General features: G+C 33.9%; 2 protein-coding genes across 2 annotated transcripts; both read left to right on the top strand.

Annotated features, from left to right (window-relative positions):
- The first annotated feature begins 6,523 nt into the window (after positions 1-6,523).
- On the top strand, positions 6,524-10,745 carry LOC121732473. Its single transcript, XM_042122356.1, has 5 exons — positions 6,524-6,578; positions 7,977-8,146; positions 8,785-8,972; positions 9,748-9,911; positions 10,517-10,745. Exons 2-5 carry the CDS (start codon positions 7,987-7,989, stop codon positions 10,719-10,721), a joined length of 717 nt encoding a protein of 238 aa, XP_041978290.1. The 5' UTR covers positions 6,524-6,578; positions 7,977-7,986; the 3' UTR covers positions 10,722-10,745.
- Positions 10,746-12,442: 1,697 nt separating this feature from the next.
- On the top strand, positions 12,443-17,249 carry LOC121732677. The gene is made up of 4 exons (XM_042122631.1): positions 12,443-12,808; positions 13,515-13,702; positions 14,141-14,307; positions 17,051-17,249. The coding sequence occupies exons 1-4, from the start codon at positions 12,637-12,639 to the stop codon at positions 17,247-17,249; spliced, it is 726 nt and encodes a 241-aa protein (XP_041978565.1). The 5' UTR covers positions 12,443-12,636.
- Positions 17,250-23,170: the final 5,921 nt, after the last annotated feature.

Genomic DNA, 23,170 nt, shown 5'->3' with positions numbered 1-23,170 from the left:
CAACATAGTCCGAAAGTGATTCTAAAACATTTTTATTTACAAAAAAATTATAATAATATCATAATTTCTTATGTTTACATAAGAAATTATGATATTATTATTTATTTATTTTGTAAATAAAAAAGAATATTATATTTTTTGTTAATCTTGCTTAAAAGAAGAACGGCTGAACCGATTTGGCTAATTCGATAATCGAGGTCCAGGGAAGGTTTATATTAGGTGGGAACTTGGGAAGTGATATGAAGTTCACCGAGTCAGTTTATCATGAAGTTTTCTAAAGGTATTAGATACAGATATTAGATATTAGATAAAGCAAGAATATTCTCATTAAAGGACCCAAGTAAGAATGCGAAAGTAATTTTACATAAATCATAATATTACGCCCTGGCTTCGGCCAAATTGATGCTACCGATGAAACCAAGTGGCAAATATCGCATAGATAAAGGAAGATATCATAAGTAGGTCAGATTGCTATTCGAAATACTTAGGCGCATTAATTATTCGCTCCCAGTAGGGCTGTCACTCGCTCCGTTGGGGGAACGAACCCCTTAAGGGGGCGACTAACCCAAAATTGTCGATTTTATCATTCATTTTTATACTTGAAAATAAGCCCCGAATTGTTTTATTTTCTAAACAGAGATACAACATTATATTTCCAAGAATTTGATCTCAGCGAAAACACGATATCTTAAAATTTTCTCGATAGAAAAAAAATCACAAAGATTCATCTAATTTTCACGAATTTTTCATTTATTGCCATAATCGTATCGACGATTTTAATCGTAAACTAAGTTAATATTGTAACACATTGTATAACATTATGTAATTGAGACACTGACCTTTCAGATTTTTAAAATGTTGTATATTTATCGAGTTATTAAGAAAAAATAATTGGCCAAGTGCGAGTTGAACTCGCGCACGTAGGGTTCCGTACCATTGTAGAGCAAAATTAGGCCAAAAATTGTGTTTTTTATATGGGAGTCCCCCTTATTTTATTAATAAATATTAAAGTACAGATATAATTAAGGACTTGGAGAAAAATTCAAGTACCTACCTGTTCTCATTATTGATATAGAGCAAAAATGACCAAAAAAATCACGTTTGTTTTATGAGAGCCCCCTTAAATATTAATTTTATTTTGTTTTTAGCATTTGTTGTTATAGCGGCAACAGATATACATAATTGGTCAAAATTTCAGAATTCTAGCTATAGCGATTCTTGAGTTACAGCCTGGAGACAGACGGACAGACATCGAAGTCTCAGTAATAGGGTCCCGTTTCTACCCTTTGGGTAGGGTACGGCACCCTAAACACAAACTTGGCTGTCGTCCTTCTTCCCTGGCATAATATGAAAGACGGGCGTGAGTGTGAAGAGAGAAGGACGGACGATATTTGATTTTTTGCGTTAGTCGCCCTCCATTGATTCAAAAGTAAAGGTGGTTGTTTGCATGAAAAATATGGCGCCTGGTTCTAATACCTTATAATAATATATTTGTTTATTGTCGTTAAAAAAAGGAATAATATTCATGTTGTTGTATGAGATTTAACTTGAGTGCTGAGTATTAATTTTTATGTGAATTCACAGCGTGAGTACGTTAACATATTAATTTGTTACTATAAAGGTGCTGTTTCGATTCAATTCGAGTTATAGTTTAAATAATTATTTCAATATTTAAATCGTACAAAAATTACTTTTTGGTCCTTTATTTACCGTATTTACTATTAAATATTCATAAGCAAATCACAGATCTTATTAGTTTGATCGGGTTATGTCTAGTCCAGCCGACAGACATTGATTTTATAACCCGATCAAATAATTTCATCTTAATATTATACCCATGAATCAGTTCCTTTTGTGGTAGCAGCAGCTAACACTTTCGCATTTATTAAAACTAGGTAACGTCCGCAGTTCCGTTGCGGCAAATTTTGTTTATCGCGGTTAAGTGGAAACCGTACATTTTCCCGGGATAAAAAGTATCCTGTGTCCTCCCCGGTATTCTAAGTATCCCTATACCAAATAAAGGACACAAGTAGCAAGAAATCAATAGATGGGGAACAAAGCAAGAAAAATAACTTCACTAACAAGGAAACTCGCAATATTATAATACTAGGAGACGAACAAGTTCGAGGACTGTCTCAGAAAATGCGGACTACAAGATGTAACAATTGGAACGATACATACAAAATTACATCAATAATAAAACCTGGAGCAAACTGCGAACAAATATTGAGCAACTGCGACTCCAGTAATATAAAAAAAGAAGATATATTGATAATAGGATTAGGTACTAATGACAAAAATCCATATAACTTATGTGCCACGTTATGTAATACAATGCTTAAATTTAAGGACAATAAAATGTATTTAATTAACATTAAGTATAATAGGCATATCAATGTAAAGCTTATGAACTATCAACTAAAAAAACTGTGTGAAAATTACAAAAACTGTACATTTATTGATATATATAATTATAAATATTACAACATAGATCCACATAGAAAAGATAGTTACCTAAACACATTAACATTTAAACTAAACGTTGAAATAAATAGTACAGATTACGAAAAAATATACATAAATAATAAAGATCTAATTATCAATCATTTAGCGTCAAAAAAAGAAATTAACAAAACATTAAAAAAATATTCAATAAAAGGCACCATTCCATATTACTTTAATAAAATTACAAATAATAATAATCTTTTTCGTTAATAACACACAAAAATACACAATTCTACACCAAAATATAGCAGGTATATTGAATAAGTCTAGCCTATTTGAATTAACTTTAGATAGATTGGAAAAGGAAGAAAACTTAAACGTAAGTATTATATGTCTGACAGAAACATTTATTAAAAAGGGCTCAGAAGCAAACCTTAAACTAAAAAATTATAATGTAGCGTCACAATTTACTAGAATCAATAAAAAGAGAGGGGGTGTTTGCATACTAGTAAAGAATGATATAAACTTTATATCATTAAGTAACTTACAAAAGGACATTACACCAGTAGAACATGATTTTGAATATTGTGCGATCAAAATAGTGTCACTACAACTAACAATCATATGTATCTATAGGACACCACAGTCTGATATTAATATATTCTTTGCAAAACTACAAGATTTACTGATAAAATTAAAAATTAACCCAAACAAAAAGGTGATATTATGCGGAGATTGGAATATCAACGTTATAGATAATAATAAAATATCGCAACAACTCTTATCTTTACTCGCTAATTTTAATTTAAACAATCATATTAATAATCCTACAAGAAAAAAATCATGCATCGACCTTATCATAAGTAATTTAAAAGATGTAACTTCTAAAATCCACTTGTTAGGTTTATCGGATCATGAAACTGGACAAACATTGACACTTGAATCTGCACAAGTTAATGACAAAAATTCACATCATAGAAAACAAGATTACTTTGTTGAAAGAAGAGACTATTCAAAAAACAACATTATAAAATTTCATGAATGCCTTAGGTCACTCTCATTTAGTGAAGTGTATGCACAAAATGACACAAATACAGCATTTAATATATTTCACGAGGATCTGACTCTTTTTTACAATTTATGTTTCCCAATAGTTATGGTCAAAATAACACTAAAAAAGAAAAACAACCAGTGGATTACAAAAGGATTAAAAAAATCGTGTATTACAAAAAGAAAACTTTACATAAAATACCTAAATGAAAAAGCAAATAAAACAATTAACAAAAAACACTACGTAAAATATGCTAAGGTTTTAAAAAAATGTATAGCAACATCTAGGTCACATGGTAACACCAGATTTATAAATCAAGCGAAAAATAAAACTAGGGCAGCATGGCAAATCATTAATTCATTTGTAAGAGAACCTGATATAAAAGATGACATTGAATCAATTAAAATAAATAATCGAATATATAATAATGCATATGACATAGCTAACAAATTTAATGAACATTTCATATCAATTAACAAAAATAACAATTTATTAAAAAGAAATCAAATAAAATATTATGAAAAAATTAATAACAATATAAAAACTTTATTTTTGACACCTGTTACACCAGAAGAAATTATAAAAACAATAAAATCTCTTAATAATACCAACGCAACTGGTTTAATGATATTAGAACAGACATATTAAAATCAATTGCAAATATCGTAAGTTTACCATTAGAGCATATAATAAACCTATCGCTTAGTGAAGGAATTTTCCCAAATATGCTTAAAAACGCAATTGTAAAACCGTTACATAAAAAAGGCGACAAAAACGATATTAATAATTATCGACCAGTTAGCTTAATATCTAACATTTCTAAAATATTTGAAAAAATCATGTACTCTAGACTAAACACATTTATAGCAACGCAAAATATACTAAGCCCAAAACAATACGGATTTAGAAAAAATTCAAGTACAGGTTTGGCGTGTTTTTCACTAAATAAAATTATTACAGAGAAACTAAATCAAGGCGACAAAGTGATTGGATTGTTTCTAGACATGACTAAGGCCTTCGATTTAATATGTCATAAAACTTTGCTAGCCAAGCTTGAAAGGTACGGAATAAGAGGTAAGGCTTTAGAATGGATAGCAAGTTATCTTAAAGATCGGAAACAAACTGTACACATTACAAAAACACTAAAAAATAAAAAAAGAATCATAAAAGCTAAATATAAAAAGAATAATCCCTATGGTGTTCCGCAAGGTAGTAACTTAGGACCTTTACTATTTTTGTTTTATATTAATGACTTCCCTGACTATGTAGATGACGAAACTGTAATGTACGCAGATGATATAACAATAATTATATCCGTCTGTCCGTCTACATTCAATTGACCATTACCAACAAAAAATTATCAAAAACTAGCGGTACTTACTACGGGAACCCTATATTGAGCGTGGCCCGACACGCACTTGGCCGGCTTTAGATGTAAACAGCAAATTTGTGACGTCACACTCGTGTATAAATCATGAAATTAGTGTGGCGTACTTAATGGATGGTCCCTTAAAATGCTATGAAAAAGCGCCATTGACGTAGTAGCAATTATGCAGCGCCGTGGAAGTCAAACTCAGTCGTAAGATTTCACGGCGTCTTCATCGCAAACTAGAGCGTGTCATTACTGCATCATGATCATTAGCATTCATCCATATAAAAAAATTAGGCTTTTGCAGTTTGCATCCATTCTGGATGATTTATGCAGTATTTTCTAAGTAAATCACTCTTCAACTAATGTAGTGCCTGGGACAAGATTGTTAAATGCCTGTATGGTTGCCCAAGCACATACGGCATTCTCGCAACATGGTCGCCCTAGTCCAAAGGAAAGTACGGGTCAAGACGTCTGGGACCAACCATATTGTGCGGGTTTCCTCACGATGTTTTCCATTCATGCCGAATTACAGCTTTGTAAGTCCGCGGTTTTACTCAGAGACTATAATATCTCTGAGTGAAACCGCGGACAGACAGACAGGCGGACAGACGGATGGACCGGACCGAAACTATAAGGGTTCCTTGTTGACTTCGGAATCCTAAATGATATATGTTGCCACAGTGTCCAAATAATATTATGCACGATCTGTATGTCACTATGATATCCGCTATCATTGTTTTGTCTGAACTCTGAACGAATTTGGTAGATAGATAACACGCGACGCAATCTAATGTCACGTCGTGACACGTGTTATATAATATGTCACACGTGAATGGGGATTCTAAAAATCATAAAAATTCCCTTTTCCAGACTTTCGTCTACGAGTATACATAAAATTTGGTAGTGCGGCCTGGGGTAAAATTCTACTTCCGAATTTTGGCCCAAGTGTCGAAAAGGTTGGCCACCCTTGGCCTAAAGTATTATAAAAAGAGGTTGTTTAGCAGTGGGAAGTCATAACTCATAAGTGTCCGGCAATGGAAAACCAAATTCCAGTTATGCCCAGGAAAAAAAGATAAAAAAATTGAGTTAAAGGGGTTTTAAAATATAATCGAATATAATTTTTATAATTAATTATCCATACTTCCATACTAATATTATAAATGCGAAAGTGTGTCTGTCTGTCCGTCTGTCTGTCTGTCTGTCTGTTACCTCTTCACGCTCAAACCGCTCTACCGATTTTGTTGAAATTTGGCATGGAGATACTTTAAGTCCCGAGGAAAGGACATAGGATACTTTTTATCCCGGAAAATGTACGGTTTCCGCACGATCAGCATCATCTAGTATGTTATAAAAGAACGCGAAATATCAAACGGTACCACAGAATCGGTACTTCGGTACCACAGAATAAGTACCATTCCAAAATATAAATAGAATACAGCGTCTCATTGTGTAGAAGTTTTCCAATTTTGAATAAATAATAATAGGCTTTACTGTAGACAATAATATGATTTACTGTACAAAAAATAACTGTCGGTACCCTGCATAGTAAAATAATCTTGATCTTTGATAATCCTAGCTTTAAATCTTGAATGATGAAAGTTTGTTGTCGTTGTATTTGTTGTCGTTGTATTTAAATATTCCTCAGTAAATACATAACATTGTATGAATCATCATTCATCAGTGTCAGTAGTGGGAGCATTGCTAACGATCGTGAGTACAGTTCAATGTTAAATTCATTTTGATCTAAATGTAATAGCAGCTCGACAAAATTGATATGCCATTATGTGACTAGATATAGTAGCAGTAATGTGTGACTTTAAAATTGGTACCATTATTAGCACATACTTACGTCGAATTTTGTTTATATTAAAATAAAACTTTTAGACGGAGAATATCATAATAAAATATCGTGACATGCATTCTACGACATGCATTAAAATAACAATAATAATCACGTGATAATTATAATAATAATTATTTTATATTAAATACACATCTGATGGTTATGGTACAGATATTGTATTTAATATATACTTTAGCAGATAGATAAGCTATAAAATATATTAATTCTTAGAATTATCTAAGCATAAGGAAAACGAGCGTATACTTTACAATTTACGTATTATTTAAACTGTTTATTATAAATAATCTCCTTTTTTATACGAGGACAAAGATGGCGGAATAAGCGGATTTTTTATTTTTTTATTTATTTCCGTACTTGTAAAATAAGTACCTAGATGGTATGGACTATGGAACCGTATGTTTGAGGGTTTGATTCGTACTGTTCTTTTCTGTTTTAAAACTGCTTATTTTAATTCAACTAGTTTTCCCTTTGCACTTTGTTTTTAGTTTTGTAATGACGTATTTTTAATTGTCTCTCACGCCGCGCCGCAAAATCTAAAACAAAAACCGCATCTTAAGAGGATACACCAGGGGCTAGAAAAAAAAAGTACGTGTAATGTCTATAGCTGTCTCCCTTACCTCAAGCCTATACCGCAGAACGCGATAGAGACAACTGTAGAAAATCAACGATTCGTTGTCTCCTGATTCCTTCTCCAAAACTTAACCGATTTAAGTACTTTTTTCATTAAAGATTAAAGAAAGGCTTGAGTTGTGTTCCTATGTTTTTTTTTTTTTTTGTATAATCTAGCCAAATCTGTTTTCTGGATGTTTGAACACAGCGGAAAATCTGGCCATTTTTTTGGGTTTTTGAACGTTCATATCTTATTTAATTATGAAAAAAAAAAAGAAAACATAGGGAAATTATATTAGTGGCCGTAGAAATTCAGGAAAAAAATTATAACTCTACTAGCATTATCCAGGGAAGAACTCCTCTTAAAGCCCTTCCCCTACGGAGATTCCGTAATATACCGTATTTATAGCCTTATGAACTCATAATTTGAAAGCTACAAAGTTTTAACAAAAAAACATACAGCAATACATAATCTTTAGTATATCAACATTCCTTTCCCCGTTTTAAATTTTCTATATTTGTTTAATATTAATAATATAAATATCAATAAGTAATCATGATATTAGCTTCCAAAGTAATACCAATTTATTAAAATTGAAGCATACTTTCAGCATCTTACAAATTAATTATTTCAGAATTCACAAGATGGCCGCTCCCAAAGTATGGAACAGCTTTGAGGGGAAGAGGAAGAACGGAGCCACCGTCAAGTTGAGGGTACAAGATGTCCCCGAAGAGAGGATGGAGGAGGCTTTCCAATTTACCAACACTTACTTGCTGAGCGAAGAAGTTATTTACAAAGCTTCTGGTAATGATAACTTACTTTTGGAACGAAGTTCCTTATCGCACGTTCGGCGTAAATCTGATGGCTAGACAGAACGATATTTGACCTTGATTTGATCTCGACACTTTTTTATTAGTAGCTGCATGTTAGGGACAGAGGGCGTTGATAGTAAGTATTCCTGTGCGTCAACTAGATGGCGTTTTTTTTTAAATAAACAACGACGCGTTGTTAGTATTCCCGGGCGTCAATAGATGGCGTTTTTTTAATATTTTTTTGAGTGTATAATATGTATACAGGTTTTTTGAACATAGAAATAACTTCGTTCCATTCGGATGTCCCTTGACACCTCTCAAGTTTTTTTGTTATGATTAGAGCGACCTTGGTGATTCTGTGTGATCCTTACCGCTGGCATAAAATTCATGTTAGATGTAGTCTCACTAATATTTACAGCAATTTAAATTGAAACCATAATGGTTGTTACGGTATTATTTCGATGCAAATAGAAATTATGTAATGTTGACTCACAAAATGAAATAATTACCTTTTTTTTGTAATTTTCATCAATTTGAAATCTTAACTTCCAAATATTTAAATTCACTTCAAAATTTCTCTAACGGGACAAAAATGACAAATGAATCTAAAATTACTATTTAATATTTCAGGACTATACAAAAGTGAAGAAGGCATGAAGGAGTATGTAGAAATAATAACAGCAGCCAACGAGTATAATCCACCAAAAATGATGATATGCTGTGTAGACGACGGATCCAAAAATGGTGGAGAAATAGCCGGGACATCTATAGTGTCATTGGACAAGGATACGGATTCATTAAAAGATTTAGTCGAAAAGGTAATCAAGCAAAATGTTATGTTTATAAATGTCAAGGATTTGATGGTTAATCAGTTTTAGTTCACGGCTTCGACTGAATGAATTATTCATAAGATCTTCTATTTAACTCCCTAAGGGAAGAATTTTTTAAATTTAAGTGGATTCCTGCATGAGAGATTCCTCTCATGATGTATGAAAGCAAAATTCGAAATTTCTAACTCTAAGGGTGGGTTGCACTAGAGGCGTTGTTATAGTTAAGGTTATGGTTATCGTCGAATATGGCGTCCATTATGAACTTTTACTAGGGATTTGACAGTTTATTTGACCAATGGATGGGTTGCACCAACTTACTTTAACTACAACTGTAACTTTAACTATAACTACAGTGCAAAATGTCAAATATTTGGTTAAGGACGCCATATTTAACGATGACTATAACCGCTCATACTTATATCGAATTTTTTTCGTGAAAATTTACTATGTTTGTTGTTATAAATTATAACAAATATTTTTCCTGTCGATTTTTACGGGCAATTCAATTTTTTATACTCTCAATCCCATTAACTGTAGCTTTAATAAAAAAATAAACGCAACAGACATCTGTCAAATTCTGTGGTCAAAGTTAAGATTAAAGTTAAGTAAGCCTAAACTATAACCATAACTTTGACCATAACTGTAACTATTACCACCCACTCTAAGAGGGTTGAACGATGTCTAAACAATCAGTCATTCAACTTTGCTTTCGATAAAGTTATATAACTAACGCATGACAAGTAATTTTATAACTATTTTCCAGTTCGAAGTAAAATCCCCAGAATTGAGGAATTTAATTAAAGCGGGTATCGCTCTGGAGGAAGAAGATCTGTTCAGGAAGTATAAGACACACTACCACGGAAAGGGCATCGTGGTACACCCAAACTTCAGGGGGATGGGCATCGCTAACGAATTTGTAAGATTAAGGTATATTGATATATCCCTTAAATGAATTTCTTTTGAAATCCTCAGAATACACTTCATAGCAAATGTCAAAAAGGTATTATAATGCTTTTTCTCCTGGTCTTGAAGGTCAACATGCATCTGATACACTCACGAAAGCGACATTAGAAAATAAAATGCATGGGATTTGTAAAAGCATCGCAAGATTCGCAAGTGCCATAATATTATGTCTCTTATTAGCTTTGTCTATTGTCCACACTGTGCCTTTTTTTGTTAATTAAGAGCATGCGTTATAGCGCAGTCAACAGCGCACGTGAGACGTACCCGTGACGCATGCGCTCTGACCGTATCAAAAACTTTCGCTTGGTTTTTTTTTCTGGAATTTCTTATGACCAAGTTAAGACCAAGAGAGACTTAAGACCAAGAGTGTTTTGCTCGTTGACGCATACAATTATTGAATGCGCCAAATAGGAAGTTGAATGAAAGAAGATGACGAAAATTGAAGATGAAAGTGCATAGTGTGGACATAGCTATTGAACTATGTCAAATCCATTTTTGATGTGTTATGTTGATAAGCTATAATATCTCTTTACAATGACCTGTATCAAATCTGTTTTCCAATATTTCAGGGGTATAATATGTAAGGAAAACGACGTGCCAATGACCGCAGCTTGGATGACAGCTAAAGGCTCCCAGCGAGCTGCTGAGAATAACAACTGGAAGACATATACAGAGTTACTCCCAGAGGTCATCGCCGAAAAAAGTGGTTTAGTGTTTGAGAAAGACGCGATACCGTTCAAACTAATGTACATAACGAAGGAAGAAGTGAAATAATTAAAATATGTGGATCGAATGTTACTATGGGCGTTTTAATTTTGTTTATCAACGAGCTTTTGCCCGCGGCTTCGCTCGCGTTAAGAAGTATTATTATATACAAACTTTCATCCCCTATTTCCCTATTTTAACCCCTTGGAGGTAGAATTGATCAAAATCCTTTCTTAGCGGATGCCTACGTCATATCATCTACCTGCATGCCAAATTTCAGCCCGATCGGTCCAGTGGTTTGGGCTGTGCGTTGATAGATCACCATGTCAGTCAGTCACCTTTGAGTTTTATATATATATATATATATATATATATATATATATATATTTAACTTGACAGGTAATGGGAAGGGACAGGATAGAATAGGACTTGACATTTTTTTTCATTATTCCAAGGTCTACACCTTGCAAATACATGACAAAACGAGCATCGTTATTTCTACTTAATGTTTGGTAGAAATATGAGTCGTTACGCTATTAGAATTTGGAGACTGTCCGTAATGCTAGATAAAGAAAAAAACATAATAAAATATATTACATATATATTTTAGTCTCGATAAAAGTAGATTCAATTCTTGACGACTATATTATCTCTTATAATGTTTACACGATATACATCATAAACTTTCCCAAATTTAGATCAGGCATTCATATAGGTTTGGCCTACCTACCTACTACCTATTCCTAGAAAATTGATATTTACAATATTTACCTGTCCTATTTAATAATTTATTTTATATTCTTGGTAAAAGCTTCTGTTTGTACAAAAAATGTCAAATTAACATGTTCTGAGTGAAAATTAATTAATTATTGAGATAAAAATATATGTAAATAAAATACCTACTAGCGAATTAAATACTTAATTAAAAACTTAGGAAATAAGACGAAAAAAAATATTCGGATGTTATCGGTGATGACTAATAAATAATTAATAATGTAATACCAAGTAGTTGTTTGGAGGTCAGCTGGTAGGCTCTAAAAATGTCATCAAGTAATTTTTATTAACTAGCTGTAACTAGCTGTTACTTTCGTAAAAAATGTTGACTTATTAAAGGATAAAAAAATGCATGGGCACTGACAAGTGACAATATCTTATAAAGCATTACATAATATAACAACAAATATTAATATTATCACGTAGTAATATTAATATGTAACATTATTTATTATGCATTTTCCTCATCAAGACATTGAACTCACAAACAATCATTGTTATCGCAAAGTGTATTTACAGGAATGAGTTAGTACATGATGATTCTTAAGGCATCCCCGTACCAAAGAATTAAAAGCTTGGTTCATGTGACGAGGGGCGTCCACAAAGCACGTGAGGTGTTTAGGGGGGGAAGGGGTCGAGTCAAATCTCATCTAATCTCACGTATTTTTTTTTTCTCAACAAAATAATACTATTTTGGTCTATTTGATCCAGATAGTACGTATGCTTAAGATTTAATCGTAAGCGTTATCGTTATACGATAATCATTCACAAATTTGTACGAAAGAAATCTCCTGACTGTCAAACCAAACAGTTACGTAAGAAACAGACATTTTGAAAAATCTCACGTGAGATTTGTGGGAGTTGAATAAAATCTCACGAAATCTCACCAGGGGGAGGGGGGGTCAAAAATTCAAAAAATACCTCATGTAATTTGTGGACGCCCCGCTAATAGGATTACGTATTGTTTGGGTATTTTGCAACTCCTGCCAGTATCGATTATAAAAATAAATGACACTAAAACCATACAGCGACTAAAGCAAAAATTGACGAAAAATAATATAATACAGTTTCCGCTGTTCTCTTTCTACGACGTGATTATAACAAGTTTCTGACGTTATCGGGATGATACACATAACAAGTTTGCGACTAGAAAACTAGAAATACAAGCAATAAAAGCCGTACTATTTTAAGAGTGAGAATTTTTTTCAAAATGGTCATCACAAGTAGCATACGTAAAGTGTGGAGCAGACTGGAGAGGAAGAAAAAAGATGGCAGCACAGTCATATTGCGATTCCAAGAACTACCGCCGGAGAGGACTAAAGAGGCAATGGACTTAATCATAAAGTACATTTTGAGGGATGAAGTGATACACAGGGCTATAGGTGAGTAAATCTTTTCCTATGATTATAGACCTACAGGAGCATCCGTAGCCTAATGGGTAGACCTTGTTTCGCACTCTTAGAGGGTGCAGGTTCAAACGCGGGGGGAGGCGTGTACCTATGAGACATTTTCTGATCTCAAGTACATAATACGGACGCTCGTACGGTGAAGGAAAACATCGTGAGGAAACCCGCACACTGTTTGTCCCAGACGTATTAACCAGTTCTTTCCTATGGCCTTTATAATGCGAGAATGCCGTATGCGCTTGGGCAACCATACGGACATTTAAAAATCTTGTCCCAGGCACTGTAGTATTTGAGGAGTGGTTTCTTTGCTCTGAAAAATACTGTATAAATCATCCATAACGGATGTAAAGGCCTAGTTTTTAGACCTACAGGATAAAAAATATATTTAGTTCTTAATTCTGAGAAAAACAATATTAAAACTATTGCAGTTATGGAAAATCACGTAACGCATATTAAGATTGAGTAGCCAAAGCGCGTTTTGTCTGAAATCCAGGACATTTTTTTAAAAGACCAAGACTTTAAATGATTATCCTCATGTTTCTTTACCCCCAAGGAAAGCAGCGATGTCTGGATTATTTCAAACAAAAATTAAAGGAAGACAAAATTGATAGTGTTCTTAAATACAATTCATCATCATCAGCTACATTAGGATTAATATTGATTTAATATTATTTTATTACAGGCATATACAAAAATGCAGAAGCAACTCTGGAATATAGGACAGTTATGAACAAAATGTTTGAGCTGAACCCACCCCATATCACCATTTGCTGCGTCGATGATGGCAGTGAACTGGGTGGTGAATTAGCTGGGATATCAAAAATAGCATTTAAAGATGAATCTGGAAGCTGCGCGGATTTTTTTAAATTGGTAAGTCGTTGTATTGGTAATACAGCTCGTGCAAGTCAAAAAAAGCTGTAAAATATTATGCCTGCGTCTAATCTATTGCCCACAAACATAATATTATTGTTGACAACAATTTTGTAGGATACGAGTTGTCACTTGTGAGTGGATGGGTTTGAAAAAAAAACGGCCATGTGCATGTCTAGTGGAGTGCCTAGAGCGTAAAAATCGTCCGATTTTTGTAATAGTGGATGAAAATTGAAAAGAAAAAAAAAGGAATGTGTAGCTGATAACACAAATAATAAAGTTTACCTTATTTTATTTATGGTATAGCTTGTCCAGTAGTGGACGACTATAGGCTGATATTATTACGATTATGATGATGATAGCTTGAACAAATAAAACAATTAAATAAGTTTCATTATGAAAGCGTTTAGAAATAAAAGTGTTGCTATGTTATTCCAGTTTAAAATAAATACGAAAGAAATGGAGAAGTTTGTTAAGGCTGTTTTGGTTTTGGAAAATCCAAAAGATCTAAAAGAGAAGTACCCTCGTCACACCTTTGGAAAAGGCATCGCTGTACATCCTGACTACAGAGGAATGGGTATTGCGACAGAGTTTATTAGAATAAGGTGAGTGTTCTTTTGAGATCTCAATTTTCAATCTTCTTAATAACGTTGAAAGTATAATAAGCCTCTAGTTTTTATTTAGAATATTTTTCTACTGCCTTTTATAAAAAAAAAAAAAATTATCGTTGTCATAAAAAAATATATAAAAACATATATTTTTGTATGATAACGATAAAATATATATAGCCTTACTCGATAAATGAGCTATCTAACCTGAAATAAGTTTTTCAATCGGACCTGTAGTTCCTGACATTAGCGCGTTCAAGCAAACATACCTACTCTTCAGGTTTATAATATTATTAGTATAGATTTTTTTAAAATTATCACTTGACAAACTCGAGTCTCAATCTAAAATACTATGAAAAGTACCAATAACAGGTTCATAATAGGCTCATAATCATTGGACGATGCATGGTATAATATCGTAGTGATGATGATGATGATGAATGTAATTTGCATAGCATATGCTTTCCGTTCTTAAAACAATGCCGAAACTCCCAAACTTGAATCTATAAAGAATCAGGAGTTCTCTCAGCACCTTCCGAACCACGGTATACCAGGTATACCTCGACCTCGGTGCAAAATCTACTTGTTGGTATGCTTAGAATACTTCTCACGAAACCGAAGTCACCACATGTTTCCCTATAAATTTTGAGGAGTTCCCTCAATTACTTATGGATCCTTCATCAGATCACCACTTTTGTGAATATAATACCAAACTGGGATGATACCCTATATACCAAAAGAAAAATTTTGAAAATCGGTTAACAAACAGCGGAGTAATCGTTGAACATAAAAAAACGAACATAACACCTCCCCCATTATGAAAGTCGGTTAAAATTGTAGCCTATGTGTTATTCTGATGTATAAGCTATATTATTGTAAAGTTTCAATAAAATTCGTTCAATATTTTTGCGTGAAAGAGTAACAAACATCCATACATCCAAACAAACTTTCGCCTTTATAATATTACTAGCTGTTGCCCGCGACTTCGTCCGCGTGGACTTTAGTTTACAGTTGTTCCCTTCCATCGATTGAGTCGTTTATCTCCAATCTTCATGCCAAATTTCATCAAAATATATTATATAGTTTAGGCGAGAATCATAAAAATTTATTGTGCGGGAACCGTATATTTTCCGGGATAAAAAGTATCCCTTGTCCTTTCCCGAGACTGAAAGTATTGCCATACCAAATTTCATCAAAGTAGATTGAATAGTTTAGGCGATAATCATAAAAGTTTATTGTGCGGGAACCGTACATTTTCTGGGACAAAATAAGTATTCCTTGTCCTTTCCCGAGACTCAAAGTATCTTCATACCAAATTCCATCAAAATAGGTTGAATAGTTTACTCGCAAATTATAAAAGTATATTGTGCAGTAACCGTACATTTTTCCGGGACAAAATGTATCCTATGTTCTTTTTCGGGACTCAAAGTATCTTTATACCAAACAGCAAAATGGCCGTTTACGCGTGATGTCGTGACCACGCGAAATATAACTTTCCGCGCAGCTTCGCCCGCGTAAATTAGATATTTCACAGACAAATTAGTAAACAAAAAATAGCCTATGATCCTTCACGTGGTCTACTTCTTATCTGTGCCAAATAACACAAAAATTGATAAGCCCTTTCAAATAATTTCCCCCGTTTTTTTTCACATTTTCCTCTATTTCTTCGTTCCTATTAGTTTTAGCGTAATAAATTATAGCCTACAACCTTTCTCAATAAATGGGCTATCTAACACTGAAAGAAATTTTCAAATCAGATCAGTAGTTCCTGAGATTAGCGCGTTCAAATAAGCCCTTTCAAATAATTTCCCCCATTTTTTTCCACATTTTACTCTATTTCTTCGCTACTATTAGTCTTAGCGTGATAAAATATAACCTATAGCCTTTTTCAATAAATAGGCTATCTAACACTGAAAGAATTTTTCAAATTGGACCAGTAGTTCCTGAGATTAGCGCGTTCAAATAAGCCCTTTCAAATAATTTCCGCCCGTTTTTTCCACACTTTCCTCTATTTTTTCGCTCCTATTAGTATTAGCGTAATAAAATATAGCCTATAGTCTTCCTCGATAAATGGGCTATCTAAAACTGAAAGAATTTTTCAAATCGGACCAGTAGTTCCTGAGATTAGCGCGTTCAAACAAACAAACAAACAAACTCTTCCCAATTATAATTATTATTATAATTATAATATTATATTAGTATAGATAATAGATATTTAAAGTAAGATGACTTGAAATGTCTTTATACAGTAAAGTCAGGGATCTCTATAACATTTTTTTATTACTATTATTATCAATCTATTTTTTTGTGAATTTGTGAAACAACAATTTTATCTGCGAAAAATCTCGAAAGTGGTAGCTAACAGAGATAGAAAGCATTTCATACTTTGATTTGATGATCCCAAAAGTAAATTATATAACTCTTCCTATCAACACACAGAAAATCTGGTGTTTAGGGTTCCGTTTTATGGTTCCGTAGTCAATCAAGTATTGTTGATTACATTAAACCCTTAAACAGAACTCTAACCAGTAGATTTTTTGTATATTGATAGGTTGATAGTTATATAATTTAAGAGTAAAATTGTCCTACAAATAGAAAAATCCATATATTTTTAGGACCGTCAAAACAATGTATGAAATCCTTTCTTACACTTTCCAATAAAAAGTAAGTTAGTAGCTTACTCACAAAAAATTTGCTTGATATTCTGAGGATCCCTGACTATATTTTTTTTTCTTTTTAGAAACCTTATATGTAAAGAGCATAACGTGCCGATGTCAACATCACTAATGACGGCGATAGGCTCCCAGCGAGCTGCTGAGGCTAACGGCTGGAAGCTGTTTGAAATAGTTTACCCGAAGGACATTAGCGTGAAAACTGGAATTGAGTTCGAAGAAGGCACACCTCCTTTCAAACGGATGTACAATGTTCATGATAAATAGCTTAGTGAATAAATAAAACATAATTATATTTTGGACTTTAGCGTCAGATGGTAGCTGCGTATTGGCTCGAACTCTCTACAAGGAACACGTACACACCCTAAAGTATTATCACTTGTTTTTGTTACACCCTGTATATTAGTAGACGTGAGTATAAAACAGTAGTTACGTTTTATGAGTTTATGGAGGTGTTTGCAGTATTAATCCTTGTAATGCGTTAAATCAGCCTCTTAAAAATCCCTCGGACAAAAATCATTTTCTAATCGAACTCACGTGATAAAGGAAATTAAGTGACCTTCCTCACATTTATTGGATTTGTTAAAATAAAAAGTGTCGCAGATCTGGTAGATGCCTAAGCCTGCGGTTGCCATGACAGCCTCTCGACAGTCCTCGACAGCCTGCGACTTGAGATCAAGGTCGTGTATCAAGTGTGCGCGGTAGCTATTCTGTGAGAGTACATCGCGGCATCGGTACACGCCTTCGTGGTCCAATAGTTAAGAGCGTCGTTCTTGACTCCAAAGGCGTGGCTTCAATTCCCACGTTGGAAAAATTTTGTTTCCAATATTTAGTCAGGGCAATGCAGGCAGCTGTTGACAGATTGACAAGAAGGTCAAAACGTCGGATGGACTTGTTAAAAGTCGTCCATCCCAGTGGGTTATGTGAGTAAAAGAAAAGGAAGGGCTCTTGTGGACTACGCACATTTGGCGCAATCCCTAAAATCTAAATGAAGAGAATTATCGCCTTAAATCGCCTTAAATCGCCTTTGGGAATTGGTTAATAATATAACCCTTTGTAAATCCCGTTACTCGATACCAATAAATAAATCGCGTACTTAAACGTTTCCATACGGGCAATTATGTTTTTACGATCAAAATGGCTGCCGTAATGCTAAAGCCGATTGATGAAAACGTGCAGTTGTTGGGTATACAACTGTTAATTTGGATTCCGTATTCGTGGGGTGAATAATGAATACTTACTAGAATCACTGAGCTATTCGTCTATAGAGAGCGTCAGTCAAGTTGATTTGACTAATTCTACAGCGAAGCTAACAAAAAATGTATGAGACTTGCGCCAGGGTGCATTGCCATTTTACATAATTACAATCCACTATCCAATCCATGCTCAACTGCAACTGGAATAATGTTAACAGCTACTGGAATGCACTGAAATGCAATTATAGCACTGGATTGGATTACTGGATTGGATTAATGTAAGCCCGCTACATGGCATTCAATGCTTTATGTCAAAGTTGTTAAAGTTATGAAATGGATCTTAACAAAGACCCAAATTATATTATACTACACCTAGGTACATTGTTTTTTTAATAATCAGGATAGCTGAACAAAGAGACAATAATTGATTCGTTTAATTTTAACTTTTTACTTCCTGTCTAATATCTAAAATAGTCAACTAGAATCCTAAAAACCAGAAAATTGTCTAAACAACAACTGAATCTTATATACGCGAATACAAATTCGCGTATTTTAATATCACGAAACAATTAAACATTTTTTTCATTATGATACTCAAACAAAACATCTTGGAATTTGTTCCTGTACAAGACAATAGCAATAAACACAAAGAATACCCTGGACCCCAACATTTCACTGAACAGGGTCACATTTTATTTCGGGAAATACGGTTTTAATGAGGGTGTTTGATATTATATTTGCCACCGTGCCGCTATGTAGGGTAACGCTAAGAACTCACGGAGGGCGCGGGAAAAAACCGCTCTGTGAGTTCTTAGCCTAGTGTCTAAACGATGTCTAAACACACTAGGCCGAAGTTACGCGGCCCTAAATTCCGCAATGTCAAACGCATACAAAATACGGACGGAACGCGACGGAATAGTGTGTCATTGGTAATTTAAAATACATTGCGGGCGTAATCATGCGGAATTTACGCCGCGTAACTTCGGCCTATAAATGTGTTTAGACACGTCTTAGGGTATATCGTGTCAAACTGCTGTCATATTATGTCACGATATAGCTGTCGCATGTCACGGTTATATGCCTATTTGATAATATAGCGGCACCAAATGTCATTTCTCGGGACTGAAAGTACCTATCTCCATACCAATTTTGAGCCAAATCAGTACAGTAGATTGAGTGTGAAGGGGTAAAAGACAGACGGACGTCAGAGTTGAGACCGACACACTTTCGCATTTATTAGTACTTAGTATAGATGCGAAAAGTCCGTTACCTATTCAAGCTCTCCGCTTTACTGGTTTTGATGAAAAGTACATATTTTAAGTTTTGGAAAAGGCCATATAGCCCATAAGAATAGTTTTTGTCCTGGAAAATGTACGGTTCCCTTCATAAGATATTCACAAAACTGAGGCAAATCAAGTTAAAAATTATACCTAACTTGATTTTTAAAAACCGTTTGACTAGCCTTCAGTTTTTGTGAAAAATTCGAAAAATCTAAATTGTTTTAATTTGAATAACACTTTTTTTTTCAAAAGCGTTTTTTTTATTGAATAACTGCACCTGGATTTTTACCATTTTCAAAAACAAATTCGCGGAGCGACAAAAGCTTTATTTTATAACGATTTGTACCCAAATTCTGCTATTTTAATGCAATATTAATGCGGCTTTGTTCCTCGCTGTTTGTGTCTAAGCACACTAGGCCGAAAACACGCGGCCGAAGGTCGGCATGCTTACGTCTGCAATGCGCTACGCATACCCTATAACGCGACGTAATTTCGGCATGGTGTGTCATCAGTAATTAATACATTGCAGGCGTAATCATGCCGAAGTTCGGCCGCCTATTTTCGGCGTAGTGTGTTTAGACACTTTTAAATTTTAACTCTCTTTTTATGAAACTACGAAATGATATCCTTACTGAACGTTCCGCACGCGTAAAAATTGTCTTCGTACTATAAGAAATAAGTGCAGTAGTTTTGGAGATTAGCGCCTTCAAGCAAACAAACTCCGATTTTAAAAATAAGAAAAAAACAGAAGATTTAACATCATCTACGAATTTTATACGACCACCATTTTTTAGCTTTATAGTTAACTGATCTGAATAAGATGATCCAGTGAACTTCGTATCACTTTCCTCTTAATACAAACCTTTATCCCTGGACTTTCAACAAATATTTCAAGTATTAAATTAGCCAAATCGGTTCAGCAGATATGCCAATTCATGATCTGTCGGCTGGGTTTGAAATAAAACTACCAAATTACATAGGCCTATGAACCTACTTCTCTGATCGTACAATGAACGAAGTTATTGTTGAATTAAAATAAGAGAATCGGAGTACTGGTTTAAAGCAATTAGTGCCAACGAGAGCGTTTCAAATGACCTTTTTCTAATCCCGCAAAAACGGACCCCTAAAAACTGTAAGGAAAACCGAAAAACTGTGATTTATTGCTACTGGTCTAGACTTTGGAGTATAATTATTATTTTGAAGTTAAATAGTAATCTTGTATATTTTCTATATAATATTGAGTGAACTAGCTAAAATCAGAGCTTTCTGTGGGCTCGCGTAGTCACTGGTTGACTGACCGGTGATAACTGATAACTGATAACACATATCTACATATAAATAAAAATTACTATGTTATAGCACAAATCAATAGGCGTGATAGTTTTTCCGTAAAGTGTATTACAAAATGTAAGCATTGTGATTTGTGGGATAAACTAGGGCTCGCTTCGCTCTCCCTGATAAAAATGCATTGTCAAATTCGAATTAACTAGACTACTGGAAATAGGTAAAAATCGTGCTCAAAGAATTCGTGACATACATACAGCCAGGTAATAAAAGCGTGTTAAAAACCGGCCAAGTGCGAGTTGGACTCGCCCATTAAGGGTTCCGCAACAGCAATAAGATTTATTTCTATGAAATTAAAAAGGTTTTTGATTTAGTTTTATAATTCAGTTGATTTAATGAAAGTAAAATTAAGGTTAACTTACCATTTACCATTATTTTATATTGACGTATAAAAAACTACTTGCTAGATCTCATTTAAACCAATTTTCGTTGGTAGTTTTTATTGTAATGTACATCATATATTTTTTTTATTATTATCACACATACATAATTTAGAAGTTAGAGGGGGGAGACACACATTTTATCACTTTGGAAGAGTCGCAAACTATTCAGGTTAGAAAAAAAAATATTAGAAAGCTAAATATGATTTTTGAAGACCTATCCATAAATACCCCACACGCATAGGTTAGATGAAAAAAAAAAATTGTTTCAGTTGTACCTAAAATTTTTAATATTTTTTTGTATCAAAATCTTAAGACTGATATCGGCCTGAAATTAGCAGGTCGATGTCTCTCAGTACGAATATCGACGTTAAAATAACATTCATATCAGCGCGCCTTGTACAGTGGCAGTTACGACGCTCGCCGCGTTCTTGATAGGGCGAAATAATAATAATAATAATAATAATAATATAATATCTATGGACGCTTCACACCACGTCAGTCTGGCCCCGTGCTAAGTACCTGAAGGACTTGTGTTACAGGTACCAGACAACGGAAATATATTTAATACTTTTATACTATAAAAAATAGGAGAAAATTATACTTTTAACATGGACGTGACTGTTCGATTAAAAATTCCTCGTGAGGAACAGCTGAAGTGTAACTGATAATGTATTAAATATAAAATTTTCAATGCTCTAAGCCTTAAGCCTAAGGTTAGGAAGTTTATAGAATATTTGCAGAAAAATCGATGACCACGGTACATTTTTTTTCTGAAAACCTATTGAGTTGGGAAAAAAATCCTCGTGAGCAATTGAAGATTAAAGACCAGTCTACAATATATATTTTTTTTCGGTATTGTGCTTTAAGTTGCACCAGACTTTATAGAGGTTGAACTTAGACGAAATTGCCAGGTAGCCCCTTAATGCGGTTCACAGACTACATCTACTTATCAAGTTTCAATAGTATTATAGCTCTTATAGTTTCGGAGAAAAGTGGCTGTGACATACGGACGGACAGACAGACAAACAGACATGAAGAATCTATAATAAGGGTTCCGTTTTTTGCCATTTGGCTACGGAACCCTAAAAAGTCCAAAGTATACTATAATGGACGTATTGTCAAAGCACACCCTTAGTTCCTAGGGGATTAAAATGACATTACATCCTTAACAAAATTGTTTAAAACTGAATATTGAAATCTCAAGGAACCTCGAAATTCAATACCATATTGACACAATATAATACAGTAGACAATTTTCGTACAAGATGAAGATTTCAGATAACTTTAGAAAGCAGTAGATTGCAAGATCGCGTGTGACGCGCATAAAATTTTCACCATGTCCCTCGGGCTCCCTGAGATTATATCAAAGGGTTTTCGTGGTTGGATACCGCCGTCGTTCCTTGTGACACGACCAAAGCCGGCCAAAGCCCGTTACAAAAAAAACGTTAAAACAAATTGCCTCGAAGCCGCGATGTTGAGCGAGCTTGATTTCAAATAAAAATCTTGAGTTATTCTACTGTTTATTATTATTATGACGGAGAGTTATGAAAAGTAATTTGCACGATCAACTCGACTCCAATAAATTTCGAAGTCAATAAAATAAATTACGTATATCCGGGTATGTATAATGTATACCCGGGTGTGTATCCGGGTACATACCCGGATATACACAGGATGTAACAAAACAAAGTGATAATACTGAGTGAGGTGTAATGCTCGGTCAGCTTACGTGATTAATTCATACCGGCGCACTATACTTCGATAGCGCGATGTTCCACAACACTGCGGTTCACATAATAAAATATGTAGTTTATTATGTGAACCTTAAATACAAAGTGTAACAAAACTAAGTGATAAAACTAGGGTATGTATGTATCCCTTATAGTGATGTGTTTGTTGATAAGTGGATGGATGTGAAGAGAGCATGTGTAAGATTTTGTGAAAATAAGTACGAAAGGTTTCTTCTATTACTATTTAATTTAATT

This window comes from Aricia agestis, chromosome 12 (assembly GCF_905147365.1).
Source record: "Aricia agestis chromosome 12, ilAriAges1.1, whole genome shotgun sequence".
Lineage (NCBI taxonomy): Eukaryota > Metazoa > Arthropoda > Insecta > Lepidoptera > Lycaenidae > Aricia > Aricia agestis.
This window is presented reverse-complemented; position numbering and strand designations above follow the sequence as displayed.

Bases quoted from the DNA above. Each gene is read 5' to 3' on its own strand.
- LOC121732677 (XM_042122631.1), top strand. From the start codon at position 12,637: ATGGTCATCACAAGTAGCATACGTAAAGTGTGGAGCAGACTGGAGAGG. The intron at 12,809-13,514 runs GTGAGTAAATCT...ATTTTATTACAG, and splicing joins AGTGATACACAGGGCTATAG to GCATATACAAAAATGCAGAA. The intron at 13,703-14,140 runs GTAAGTCGTTGT...ATGTTATTCCAG, and splicing joins GCGCGGATTTTTTTAAATTG to TTTAAAATAAATACGAAAGA.
- LOC121732473 (XM_042122356.1), top strand. From the start codon at position 7,987: ATGGCCGCTCCCAAAGTATGGAACAGCTTTGAGGGGAAGAGGAAGAAC. The intron at 8,147-8,784 runs GTAATGATAACT...TTAATATTTCAG, and splicing joins AGTTATTTACAAAGCTTCTG to GACTATACAAAAGTGAAGAA. The intron at 8,973-9,747 runs GTAATCAAGCAA...ACTATTTTCCAG, and splicing joins TAAAAGATTTAGTCGAAAAG to TTCGAAGTAAAATCCCCAGA.